This window comes from Heliangelus exortis, chromosome 4 (genome assembly GCF_036169615.1).
Source record: "Heliangelus exortis chromosome 4, bHelExo1.hap1, whole genome shotgun sequence".
NCBI classification, from domain to species: Eukaryota; Metazoa; Chordata; class Aves; order Apodiformes; family Trochilidae; genus Heliangelus; species Heliangelus exortis.
In genome coordinates this window covers 3,092,427-3,106,424 of record NC_092425.1, presented here as the reverse complement: position 1 = coordinate 3,106,424, position 13,998 = coordinate 3,092,427, and the positions used below count along the sequence as shown (strand labels likewise).

Here is a 13,998-nt window from a genome sequence, read left to right as displayed (position 1 = left end):
TTGATGCAATTTTATTACTCTTTTTAGTAGACTAGTAAGAAATTCCTCTTGGACAGACAGAATATATTTTGTTTAGTGCTCTGGGATCATTGGTTGTCACTGCTACTTAATTCTATTTGAAGTTTGGAGTGTAAGGGAATCTTCTTTGTGTTTTAACCAATTCTGGCTCTTCTAACTGTCGACTTTACCTATTAATAAATGAAATCTAACTTTTCAAGTCTGTGTATGATTTTTTTTTTTCTTTAAAGGTTTCTTCTCTTTGGGATGTTCTTGTCTCCTTGGGTTGAAATAGCACTTCAACATAAACAGATGCCTTGGGACAGATGTTGCCTGTTGAGGGCAATGCATATTGGGACTTAGTTTTGAAATAAGCACCATGCTTTTCTACTGAATTGTTTTGATTGTGAAAAGAGAGGGCTAAGTAAATCTTGAAAGACAGCTTTGCTTCATAACTGTGAGGGGATTTTTTTTAAATTTCTTTCAAAGTTTTAACATATTTTCATTGGAGGATTTTTTCCCCCCCAGTTAAAACTGAAAATAAAAATTAAATACAACAAATGATATTTGATTATGGATATTTTAGTACTTTGTAAACCATTTAGAGGAGCACTGTTGTATTGTGATACAAGAGACCTTCAGAGTATTAGAGAAACTTGGTTCTTTAAGTAAAATTTGTTTCCACTACTGTTAATGTGTGTGAAAAGCAAAACAGTAGTTGATAACAAATTGCTGAGAGCCATTCCAATCTGATTTGATACAGTAGCTTGCTGCCACAAATTTCTTCAGCAAAAGAATGGAGCCCTTTCTTTCCCTGTTTGTGTCACGTAGCTCCAGCCTGTCTCTCAGTGCTTGACTGATCTGGGAGGCTGCCTTTCTTTTCCTCCTGCTAATTCATTATTATCGTTTTGAAAAGGTCATGATAAAAATGTTTTCTCAGTTATCTCTCCAGCAATATTTTCCATTCGTCATCCCTTTTAATCAGATGTAATGTTAGTGACCGATTTCCTTTTTTCAGGAGGAAGAAGGGTGGTGGTAGAATACAGAAAAATAGGAAGGCTGCTTAAGGAGTTAAGAAGAGAGTGTTGGGGAAGCTTGGTAACTGAAGATGTTTGAGGACTAATGTTAGGGAGTGAAATGAACTGTAAGCATTGAAGTAAGCAATACTACACATTGTAGAACTATACAGCCAAGAGTCTTGGCTTTTTTTTTTCCATACTAGCAGTGGTACCTGTACTACAATTTACCCTAAGTAGTTTCTGTGCTTATAACATATATTATCATTGAATATTCCAGGTCTGTCTGGTGCTGGGAAGACCACTGTGAGCATGGCACTGGAGGAGTATTTAGTATGCCATGGCATTCCATGCTACACATTGGACGGTGACAATATTCGTCAAGGCCTTAATAAGAATCTGGGTTTCACACCAGAGGACAGAGAAGAAAATGTCCGTCGTATTGCTGAGGTTGCAAAACTGTTTGCAGATGCTGGGTTGGTGTGCATTACTAGTTTCATCTCTCCTTATGCTCAGGTAAATGTGAAAACCCTCTAAGTAAAATGGAGGGAAAATACTGTGGGTTACAATTTTAGTTATAGGAATATCTCACTGAGAGATCTGATATCTTAGATCTTCATGCTGGTTTTTACCATGTGATGAAGCATGTGTAGCCAAACTTAAGTAGCTTGCAGAGCATCCATCTATCAAATACTAGTTTTGGGGTTTTTTTCCCCAGACTTCAGAAATTTTTTTGCATTTTACTATCGGCTTCTTTAGAATGAGCTTCAAAAGCAGACAGAAGATATGTGGCTGTTGGTTTTTTAGTTTGTTTTTTTTTCTGTTTTCTTTCAGGATCGTAATAACGCCAGACGAATTCATGAAGGGGCAAGTTTGCCTTTTTTTGAGGTATTTGTAGATGCTCCATTGCATGTCTGTGAGCAGAGAGATGTTAAAGGACTCTATAAGAAAGCCAGGGCTGGAGAAATAAAAGGTGAGCCTGGATGTAATTACGTCCTTTCTACATAAGTGAAGCATTGGTATATTTTGACTCCATATATGTGGAAGTGCTGCAGTCTGTGTGTGCACTGCCTTTGAAAGCAGCATGGACTGGGGGACAGGACCAAGCAGAAAAATGGTATCAACTTGAGCTCATGGAGCTGAAAAGTTAAATGCAAAAGGGCAAAGCTGCCTATCCTCACACTGGAAAACCCTGAGCAGGTTACATGTGTTCTGTTGTAAGCCCTTAGGATTAAGGGTTAGTCTATCTCTTTTGTGTGTCCATTGACTAGTGAGAAAAAAGCTTGATTATGTCTAAAATCTATAATTGCATTAATAACAGTTACTGATTCTTCCAAAAAGTAAATTATGATCATGTTTCTCTAAATACCATGAAGAACACTTCTGAAGAGACTAACTTATATTTTGAAATTAGGGTTTTATGCTAGTGCCCATGAAAAGTTTCCTATCCCCAGCCTCATATCAAGACGTAAGGTGCAGCCTTTAATAAAAAAAAATTAAAATATGTGATCATGAATTGCAACTTTTGTTTCAAGTGCTTCTTTGTTTTATATTCTAGTTTGCAGAAGTTGACAATAGTACATTTTACCTGTGTTAAGAAGAAAAGCAGTTTTTCAAAGTTATCAGTTACAGGAGTTTTCAGTCACAGCTAGTAAGGAAGGACAATTGGTAGATGACTAGCTCTGGGTTGATGTGCACAGTTCTTCTGCCAGTGCTCCTTTCTTTTTTCACAGTATAAATCAAATAACCTCAACAAAAATGTGCTATGGATGTTCTGCAGAATGCTGAAGTTTGATGCAGTCATGTAGTAAGATTAGCACAGGGTCTGATAAAGAAAAAAAATGCTGATTTCCTTAAGAAATCCTGCATTAAGCAAGCTAAAACTCTGCTCTTGCCTGTTGTGTTGGTTTATATGTAGAAAACTGTTTGTGGACATGTTGATATGGACTCATCTTACGGGAAAAGTCACTTAAGATTTTTGTCGTATGTTCTGTAGGTTTTACTGGGATTGACTCTGAGTATGAAAAACCAGAATCCCCAGAGCTTGTGCTGAAAACCGATTCCTGTGATGTGAATGACTGTATACAACAAGTTGTGGAACTTCTTCAAGAGAGGGTAAGCAGGAATGCAGATGTATCTTAGTAACTTTTTTCTAAGCATTTTCACCTGCATTGTGAATATATGTGCTGAGAAAAACAGAGACAGTTTTTTAGGAGTTCAAGGCTTACACATGTTTATATTCTAGATTTTAAACTTATGCTTCCTTTTTAAACCTAGATGTTTGTGGCAACATTGATCTCTTAAGTGAAATAAGATTTGGAGCAATGGAAAATTAATTTGTATTAATCATCATAACTGGTAACTGGAAGAGAAGTCTGTCTCAGCTGTTACAGAAGCAATGATGAATGCTGACTTTAAGTTTGGTTTCTAGAATTTATAAGAGTCTGAAAATTTTTACTTCATCTCTAAAGTGTAATAATTAATATATATGGCAGATGTGAACAGACAGGGATGGACACATGCAGTAACCTGAGCTGCCTTAATTAGAAGCTGCTGTGGTTGTGTCTGGTTTCCCCTTTTTTCCACTGCTTTTCTTGGACTAGTAAAAGTGGTTCTGCATTAGTGTAATGACCAGTTCAGGAAGCTGATCTTGACATGGATGAGTTGAGTTAATGGTTCATAGCTTCTGAACAGGTAGGTCTCTTTCTGCATTCATGCCTGTAATCTACACCATCCCATTTGAAGCCTCTGGGCCTCCTCCTGATCTTGGATAAATGGATTCAGCTCTTTCCCCACTTAAAAACCAAATAAACCAAACAAGAACACGAAGAAACAAACAGAAGAACCCCAACAAGTTACTTACCAAAATAAAATGAAACAGAGAAAACCTAAGCCCAAAACTCACTAATAGTGAAGTCAGCCATGAGATGGCTTTATCCTCTTGAATCCATACCCACAGAATTTGCTCATCTTGATGTAGAAGTGGGTAGTGGGATAACATTTCAGAGAATTATTTTGATTTAGTTACTCTAGAAGACAATTGTTCATGTTTTTTGGAGGTGGATGTTCTGGAAATTTAGGGCTTAGGCAACAGCTTGAGTAAAGCTCCACCAAGTGTTCAATTTGAACGAGCAAAAGATCTCATGCAGTAGCCAGCACAGAGTTAATGTTAATTATCAAGAAAACTCTCCTAATAGATCACTGCTTGCTTAAGGTTGCACAAAAGATAAAGCAGGGCAGAAAACCACAGCAGAATTATAGATTTCCACAGTAATGCTCACCTGAATATGTTTTGTAGGAAAGGAGGAAGAGCTGTGCAGGAGTTCTGCTATGAGAGGTGGTGGTTCCTGACTCTGGGCTCCTGCTCAGGAGAACAATTCCATAATGGTAGAAGTCAGTGTTATGTGTTCTAAGATAGTGATCCCCAAAGGCTTGGGTTAGTACAGTTGGTGCATAGTGCTGATTGCTGGCTCCTGACCCAGTTAGCTTTGCTCTGTCCTGTTAGTACATTTAGGTACATTTTAGCACTTAAAAAAAATCTATTTCTTTTTGAACAACAGCATTGTGAATGCCAAAATAGCTTAGTGGTGACTTACTTTCAAGGAGACAGTGAAATTAAGGCATGGCTGAACTGGCAGGTCCTGTTCTTAGGCCATATTAATACAGTGGTATCTTGAGAATGTAGTTTCTGTAGGCTTCCTTTAGCTGGAACAAGCTGTGACTTTGCTTTTCTTTAATAATCCACTGTGGTTAGTCAAGAAACAATAGGGTAACAGCATTAAAAATAATTTGGGATGTTTGTTTTCTTTCAATAACTGAAAAACTTTGGGAAGAAGTCCCAAGAAGTATTGTTAATCCTTGAATTTTAAGGAATGTTTTTTTACTAATACTGACATATGAAACTTTTTTGTTGTTGTTTTTTTTTTTCCTTCTCCCAGTATCATGCAAATGAGTGCTTGCACACTTTTTTAGAGCTTTGGTTTTCAATCTGCTGATATTTTCCAGTGGAGTCTGACAAAAGTAAAGCAGGTGTTTGGCTGTAAAGATGTTATTATTTTCTTTCTTGTTTTTCCTGTCAACAACTTGTGTCAGAGAAGGGCACAAAACTCGACCTGGTATCCCGAAGTTGGCCTTTGCTGCTTAATGTGTAACTTCTCATTTGGAAAATGAACCTTTTAGGAAAGTTACTACCCTAAAGTGGTCACTAGGTGGCTTGCTAGCCTAGCATTTTCCTGTAACTCCCACAGTTTTAAGATGTATGGATTCCTGTTGCTACTGTTGTGTTTGGTTTTTGGTTTTGTGTTTTAACAAATCTAAGATCTTGTTTTAAATGCCATTTCTGTGTCTGCAAGGGAGTTGGGTTTAATTAACCCTACAAATATGCTAAATATCTGACTCAGTGTTGCCAGACATGCCTTGAAGCTGTTTACATCCTTAGAATGAGGTAGGTTGTTGACAGAAACTGCATTGTAAAACCTTTCTCTCTATTGTTTTTCTCATTAGTGGGACACTAAAACCAGGATAATATTTGAAGATAATTTTTTAATAGGCATATTTATTTTAAGCTTTTGATAATTTGTAAGATTAGGATGCTCTGTTATTGTAATGAAGTACAGTATGGACTGGGGTGTGGAGAGAAGTCTGAAGCAGCACAGTGTGTACTCAGTTATACTTTTCTTGTAAGATCTGCTGTCTTCACAGCAGGCAATACCTTTATTTTATTCCATGCTTATTGCTGAAATCTGCTGCAGCTCTCCTGGGTAGTGATGCTTCTGCAGACAAAATAGAAAGCAGGTTTGGGCTAACTCACTAATAAAAGCAGCTTCTTAATTTATATAATGGACTGAACTTTTCCTTACAAAACATAATTTCTGAGTGAAAGTTTAGTTTGTTTTCCTTTTATTTGTCTTTGGAGATAAAAATTATGACTGAACTTTTCCTTACAAAACATAATTTCTGAGTGAAAGTTTAGTTTGTTTTCCTTTTATTTGCCTTTGGAGATAAAAATTATGTATCACTCAGTGAGACTTGCTATGTTTTTTTCGCTCCTGCAGTTATTTAATCTCCCATTTGCTTTCATCATCCCACTCCCTTTGTTTTACTTTCTGTGCAGGTAGTGCCTGGTGTTGGATAAATGCTTTAAAATCCTTGGGCAAACTTTGTGTTTCCTGCAGGCATACCTGTGTACTCTGGGCTGCATACACTGGGAAAATAAAGATAATTTTCTTTATTCTTGTTATGGGTCTGTATATACTTTACTGTAAGGGTGAGCTTGTTTTCTCAATAAGCAAAGCATTACTTTACAAAAGTTTCCAAAACCATGAAAAAGAACTAAAGAACTTGGCAGCTGCTTTCCACTGATTTTTTTGCCACTGAGTATCACTGGAACATTTGACTGAGTTTTGACATTTTACACCATCCTTTGTCAGAGGATTTAAAAGTTAATCATGATAGCCTTATTTTTTTAAAAAATAATGTTTTTATTCTTATATTAATATCTTAAGCTGAAGGTCTTGACTCTTTAGCATCATGGAGTGAGAATGTCTCGTTTAAAACTCATGGAGGAAGATTTTTCTTTTTCAAATATATTTATATCCTGTGATGTTCTGGTGATAAAACAGATTTCTGTTCATTGCATGTATGTGTGCACAGGTGGCCTCACATTTAAATGTTCTAAGCATCAGTATATAGAGTTGAACACTGGTATTATGTCATTAGCTGCAGGTAATGCATTTAATTTGTATTTCTGTATTAATTTCTTGCTGTTGAGAGGCTTTTCTTTTTAGCACCATGTTACTACTTCTACTGTATGTTATAGTGAATGACTATAGAGAACAAACATTTATAAATATAACTTGGGATTTGTTGGTTGGTTGTTTTTTTTTTGGGTGGGTAACTTCTTTAGCAAATATAGGAGCGTAGAGCTGTATTTCTGCTGAGATAATGTAGGCATTAATAAGTCATTAAAAATGCACTTAATTTAGTAGTTGACTAGGTAAATGTTATATAGGGTACTTAAGGTTTAGAAAAAAATCTTGTTTTATTTCAGGAACTCAGGCCAGCAGCTTGGCTGGCAGCGTATCATAATCTTGGAGCAGTGCTGGCTTTTAAATGAGTAAAAATTACTTAATGGCTGAACTTGTGCTACAGAATAGTGCAACCATAGAATTTTACTTCTTGACCATGCTCAGTGTTGAAGCAGCATTCTGAGCAAACATCAAGTTTTGTTTATTTTGTTTATACAGGACATCGTACCAGTAGATGCCTCTTATGAGGTGAAAGAGCTCTATGTGCCAGAAAATAAGCTACAGTTGGCCAAAACTGATGCTGAATCTCTGTTAACCTTGGAAATAAATAAGGTATTGTGTGTTCAGTTGTCTTCCTGCTGGAGTTGAAAGAATGTCCAGTCTTTTCCTCAGTTGAAATGACTGTATCGGTTACAGAATGTATTTCAATCTACTTTTCCCCTCTTTTCTTGAGAAGAAGCACAGATTCTATGTTTTCTTTGATCACTTTCCAGAGAGAACAACTGAATCTTCATAATTTCATAAATACTGTCTGGTAAGGTGTTACTCAGTTTATCCCAAAGATTTAAATTTTCAGTGACTTCCTCTACCCTATCAATGAACTAAACCATTCCTGGCATTTCCTTTAGGAGTAGTTATTTTTAGAAGAATTACTACTTTTTAAAATTTATTTATTTAAACTTAACCCATTTTATTTTGAATTGTAATAAAAGAAATGTGAAGGAAATCAGTTAGCACTTCTTGATTCTCCTTGTTAGTAACCTTCAGCCTAATGATAGTAACCTTACAGATCAGGCTCAAACAGTTGCAAACTTAAGAACTTAAGTTTACAGAGATCTACTTTGTGTTTTGTTTGTGATGTGTGTTTGTGCTTTTTTTGTTGTTGGTTTTGTTTTGAGGTTTTTTTAAGTTTTTTTTTTTTTTTTTTTTTTTTTTTTGTATGATAAGAGTATATTCATGCTACTTTTCTGGCTTATAACAGGGAAATTGTGAAAAAGGATGGATCAGCTTGATAACTCTTCTTCTTTTAGTTAGTTTCCAACTCAGATAAATTAGTCAAAACTGCTTCTGGATGTGTTTTCACACCTTCGTTTCCTCTGAAGATCTAGGCCTAAACACAGATAAAATACATGAGGTTTTTTCACTGGATTTTTGTGGTAGTATTACTAGTGTTTAAAGATAAGTATTTGGTCTAGGAGCTGGCTAAGCTCTAAGTGGAACATCTGCAGTGAGTAACTTGACTTCAAGGACTGAGTGTAGTTTTAAAGTATTTTTAAAATTTCCCAGGCCTTCTATTAATAATAAATTCTAATTCTTCCTTTTACTGCATCTTACTGAATTCCTTTTAGATATATGTCTGTAAAACTATTAATTACTTTGATCAGGAACAAATATTTCATGTCACCATTATTAAGTTTCTGTAGGGTCGTGTTCTAAATCTTTCCCTATCTAGAAAAACAAACCCTTTTCCTCTTCACCCACAGCCAATGGATTGTTAAATATCAAGCAAGTATATAATGTAAACTTGGGAAGAAAATGTCCTGTACTTGCCTCAGCATAAATTAAACAGTGTAATAAAATTAGTCATGCTCTTTGCAAAAGAGACTTGCACAAGCAAAGCCTGTCCTTGTCAAAGACTTGAAGTTTTAGTAAAGCATATGCAGAAATAATAGAGGCCACACACTAAGTCATAGTGTGACTCTTCAAGTTCTAAGAAAGGCATTTTCCTGTAAGCTGATACCTCTTTAACTAAAAATAAGTACCTGAGAGAATTTACTTCTGGGTTGTCTCACAAGTTTCTGCAATAAATTTTTTTTCTAATCTGCTTTAAGACTAGGGATCTTAAGATTCACTCCCAACTTCTGTTGTTGGCTTGTTTTTCAACACATGGAAATTTGTGTTAGTGTGAGGACTAGAAAATGGGCAAAAATATGAAAAGTGGGGAACAAGTAACTCTTTTTGTCTTACTTGTAGAAACTTTGATTTCTTTGTGATTAAAAACTAATACTGAGAAATCTTCTATTTATACTATCCTGTATTTATGGTCAAACCAGGATCTGTTTTGATTAATACCAGATGTCAGTCATTAAGGAACAACTCTTATCTGCTGTGTTTTTCCATTTCTTTACAAGGTGGATATGCAGTGGGTGCAAGTGCTAGCAGAAGGATGGGCAACACCCCTGAATGGCTTCATGAGAGAGAGAGAATACCTGCAGTGCCTTCACTTTGACTGTCTCCTTGATGGTGGGGTAAAATTTTCTGTTTATAAGACTGAGCAAACTCATGCTACTTCTGAAATTCTGAATACATTCTGTTTATGCTTATTTAGGGTCTTGTCCACACTAAAGCCAATAGCAAAACCCCTATTAACTTCAAGAAGCTGTAACTTTTCTCCTAGAGACAGCCCAAATGTTTAGAACTCTTTCAGCAAGTGTAGGGTCATTAGAATTCAAGCATTTGTATGAGACTTTTACAGTATTTATCCCACTGGATTTCTCACATCTCACTCTTGCAGTCAAGAAAAACAAGACTTTAGCATCTAGCAGTGAAGTCAAAAGGAGAACAACACACAACCTTAAAATTCAAATATGTTGCTTTAGTTTTAGAAGTAAAGCAGCTGCTAAGATTTCAGCTAAACAAAAAGTCTCCAAAATGCTAAACTCAACAGGTTTTATGCTTGAATCTGAATAAGGTTTTAAGTAAGCAGCAAAAGGCACCTTTTGAAATACTGGAATAATATGTCCTAACTGCTTGGGAATGTTTGGCTGTCTTTATTGAATTGAACTTTCCTTACAAACTGAAAGTCTGGATTCTGAGAATGCCATTTCATTTTCACTTGTTATCCACTCCAGTAGCAATCTTGCTACTGATCTGTTTAAAAATGTCAGGTTTGTATTTCTGCTTACTATATAGCTTTTTGGACAAAATATTTGAAATCCAAAAGTAGATCCTCACAGTCTAAATGCTTGCATGCAACCATAGGTACTTGCTTTTTTCCAGTAATCTTTGCTCTTTCTCAAGCCTCAGTGCTTGCACATTTTATAACACACACCTTATGCAAGAGTTCATTCTAAAAGTTACTTTTTACTCCTATTAAAGTGAATACTTGAACTGCCTGTTGTGTGATACACTTACAGCCTGGACTGCACCTTGTTAAGAGTGGAGATTTTCATATCATTATGACCATTACTGTAGATAAGTGCTTTTTTTTTTTTTTTTTTTTTTCCCCCTCACTCTGCAGGGGGAGTTATTAATCTGTCAGTGCCTATAGTGCTAACAGCTACTCAAGAAGACAAAGAAAGATTGGATGGGTGCACAGCCATTGCTCTGGTGTACGAAGGGTGTCGTGTGGCCATCCTCCGTAATCCCGAATTCTATGAGCACAGGAAAGAGGAACGCTGTGCCAGGCAGTGGGGAACAACATGCAAGGAACATCCCTATATCAAGGTGTGCATTTAAAAGTTGGAAATCTCCTCCTGTTGGCTGCAGTCTTTGTGGAGCTGCAAATTAAGTGATGTTCATTTCTGTGGCTGATGTATTTCCACAGCAAAACTACTTGGAGACCTAATTAAAACATATGGTCAGAAACGAAGGTGATTTTGTTTGTTCTATGGAGCTGTTGAATAAGTCTGCACTTGGTGTGAAAACCCAATCTCAATATGTACACATGACATGAATTTAGAATGCACTGTAGAATCTGTGCTGCAGAAAAGGTAACTTGGCCCTCTAGAGTGCCTTGGAAACACATCCCTCTGAGTAGCCTCATCAAAGCTTCTCAAATCAGCAGATCAGTGCACTGTGAAGACAAGAAACTTCTGTTCTGCCTGCATGTGGAGCATGTGAGACCTGCCTGACCTTAGGTGTTTTTAAAATGAGCCCTGTTCCTGGAGAGTTCATGGTGTAACTCTGGGTAGCTCTTACCATTCATTGTGTTTGGTGTGGTTTTTTTATTTTGACTTATGTTTATGTCATACATACAATATTCTAATTGTAACATACTCCTTGAAGTGATGTGTTTGGTTTTGCAAACTGTAAAACAAATCCAAAAGCTATCCTACTTCCAAGATTGTAATTTTTATTTGTAAATTAAAACAGGGCAAAAATTAAAACAGAACTGTTTTATTCAATGCATTAATGCGACCAGAATCTTGTAAACTGAAGGGCCACTGTCTGTTTTTTTGTTTAGTTTTGTTTGTTTGTTTGTTTTTCCATGTAATGATGCTTGTTAAGAATACTGGCTACTTGCATATCTGTGCCTGCTGAGGATTTGTGCTTCTCTCCTGCACCATGATATAACATGTCTGGACTATGTTTCAGTGGTTTTTGTTTGTTTTTTTTTAAATTTTGGTAAAAACCAACACAGAAAACAAACCACATTGATACTTGACTTGAGACTGTCAGATAAAACGACCCTAAAACTCTTCCCTTGGTAAAGATGTGCCCCCATTACAGTGCTTTTAGATGCTTAGGAAAAGTTGACAACTAATACTAAGCAAGATTTCCTTTCTTTTCCTAGATGGTTATGGAGCAAGGGAACTGGCTTGTAGGTGGAGATCTACAGGTCCTTGATCGTATTTATTGGAATGATGGACTTGATCAATACCGTCTCACTCCAGCTGAGTTAAGGCAAAAATTCAAGGAAATGAATGCTGGTGAGTACATTTTTATTGTTCTGTTTTTTCCTGCAAAGACTTACCCAGCAGTGCTGCCTCAGTACCACAGGGGCTGCCATTGTTTTAAACATGAAGAATTTGAATGCTCCCTTTGGTGGCCTTTTTTGCCTGTAATATTTTCATGAGCTCAGGCATTGAATTGCCTAAGTACACAGTAGAGGCTGGTAATGCCTGAGGTTCTGAATTTTATCTTTCTGTGCACACTAGACATGTTACTAATACAAGAAAAGATAATGTTAAAATGTGGTAAATGTGGTTTAAAAATAATCAGGTTTGACTCAACCACTGTAGAGGTGTGGTTGAGTGCTGAACTTTCATTGCCTTCTTTTTTTAAGTCTCTTTCATGCTGCTTCTGGGGAGCAAAGCTTATGACAGCAACAGACAAGTAGGTTGGTGCAACATGGGAAGTAACACAGTTAAAAATTGTAAGCTAACTGCTTTACATTGCAGAAGAAACAAAACAGTTTTTCTCAGTAAAGCAGTTGTCTTAGGCAGGTAAATAAGAGTCTGAGTAATGTCATAAAGCAGAATCAAGCATCCTGCCTTCATTGTGCCAGTGATTGGCAGGCAGCTGCTAAGCACTTTTGAATGTGAAGGAAGAGATTAGCATCAAGAATGTGAACTGAGATTGTTCCTGAGGTCCTCAATTTTCTAATGTGGTCAATATTTCCAGAATCTGCAGGTTTGAGACCTCAGTCTTCAGTTTAGCTCGACCCTTAAAAAAACCTTTCTCTACATTTCATTGGTTCCTTATAGGGAAACTTCTCAGTTATAGTGATTTTACTGTCTTGTAGAGTACTTAGTTGATCTTAATTTGCAGAAGGGAAAAAGCCTGTTTTTTTCAGGACTGTTTTTTAGCAAAGGGTTTATAATAATTTGGAACAACAGTGAGCTTTGCTTTGCTGGTCTTTTTAACTTATAATGTGTGTAAACTCTACAATGCTGTATAAGTGAAGGAAACTTATTAAGGCACTTTAAATCCCCTCTTATTTGTTTTGTAGCAAACATGTCCACTTGTTCTCCTGATGATACACTGAACCTTTAAGACAGGTAGCTTAGTTTGATTTTCTCTTAGAATTTAACTTTATATTATCTGCTTGTTCAAGTGAAAAACCCATAGAAAAGATTATAGCTGTTGGAGTAGTTCTGCTGCAATCTCAAAAATGAAGGCAGCTTATTTATGGTTTTTTTAGCATGATTGTTTTTCTTAGTTGTGTTTATTGAGAATAATGATTTTCTGATAATTTCTAATACTTTATTGATTTGCTGTTTTACTTGTTTAATAGAATTCAGAGGGAAGATTGTACTGCTTGAAGATTTTTCTGTGGTTGTATAATTCCCGATCGAGTAACTTACCTTTCTTTTTCCTTTTTTTTTTTTCCCCTGTATATTTTCTCTCATTTTTTTCTCCACAGATGCTGTCTTTGCCTTCCAGCTACGTAACCCAGTGCACAATGGACATGCTCTTTTAATGCAGGATACTCATAAGCAGCTTTTGGAGCGTGGGTACAGGCGCCCAGTTTTACTCCTGCACCCACTGGGAGGTTGGACAAAAGAGGATGATGTTCCCCTCATGTGGCGCATGAAGCAACACGCTGCAGTGCTGGAGGAGGGGATCTTGAACCCAGAAACAACAGTGGTGGCTATATTCCCTTCCCCCATGATGTATGCTGGGCCAACTGAGGTAAATACATCAAGAGATTAAAAAAAAAAAACAACCCCCTTTGATAGTGCACTGAGTATTCTGTGCTGTGCCTGATGTTTTTGTGCTGGGTTTTTTTGAATGGAGAGAGGAGACTCATTTTCTGAGGTAAACCAGACTGTAAAGGGCTCCCTCTCTGATCAGCCAAAGCATTCTATAGAATAATAGAGAAGAAAGTTCTATATTGGAGCATTTTGCTGGAAATTGTGGGAGACAATACTGGGTTTATGTGGTCCTTTCTTTACAGGTCCTATTATACAGGTATGATAATACCTGTATTAATACCATAACTAATCCTTCCTCCTTTTTTACAGTCTTTTTCAGAAGGAATTATGAGATCTGGTAACATATCATATAATTGTCCTGAATGTTAAAATACTTAAATTTTATGACTGTTAAGAAAAAAGTTTGTATGTTGGAGGGTTATGGTCAAATTAGAAAAAAAAGCCAACAAAAAGAGCCCAAATCAAGCCCTACTTTGCTTATTTTCTAGCAAACTTAATTAAGAGAGAATTGTTTTCAAAGCTTTTGTATGAACTAATTCTTTGGCAACACTTTCTTTAGGAGCCAGGTCTTGGGATGGA

General features: G+C 36.5%; 1 protein-coding gene across 3 annotated transcripts in view; it reads left to right on the top strand.

Annotated features, from left to right (window-relative positions):
- PAPSS1 (3'-phosphoadenosine 5'-phosphosulfate synthase 1) overlaps window positions 1-13,998 on the top strand; it is a 30,642-nt gene that overhangs the window by 8,173 nt on the left and 8,471 nt on the right. For all 3 annotated transcript variants that reach the window (XM_071742643.1, XM_071742644.1, XM_071742645.1), the window contains exons 3-10: window positions 1,294-1,529; window positions 1,848-1,986; window positions 3,010-3,128; window positions 7,259-7,372; window positions 9,172-9,283; window positions 10,281-10,486; window positions 11,556-11,691; window positions 13,128-13,396. In XM_071742643.1, coding sequence (XP_071598744.1) covers window positions 1,294-1,529; window positions 1,848-1,986; window positions 3,010-3,128; window positions 7,259-7,372; window positions 9,172-9,283; window positions 10,281-10,486; window positions 11,556-11,691; window positions 13,128-13,396 — 1,331 coding nt within the window. The remainder of the gene's footprint in view (window positions 1-1,293; window positions 1,530-1,847; window positions 1,987-3,009; window positions 3,129-7,258; window positions 7,373-9,171; window positions 9,284-10,280; window positions 10,487-11,555; window positions 11,692-13,127; window positions 13,397-13,998) is intronic.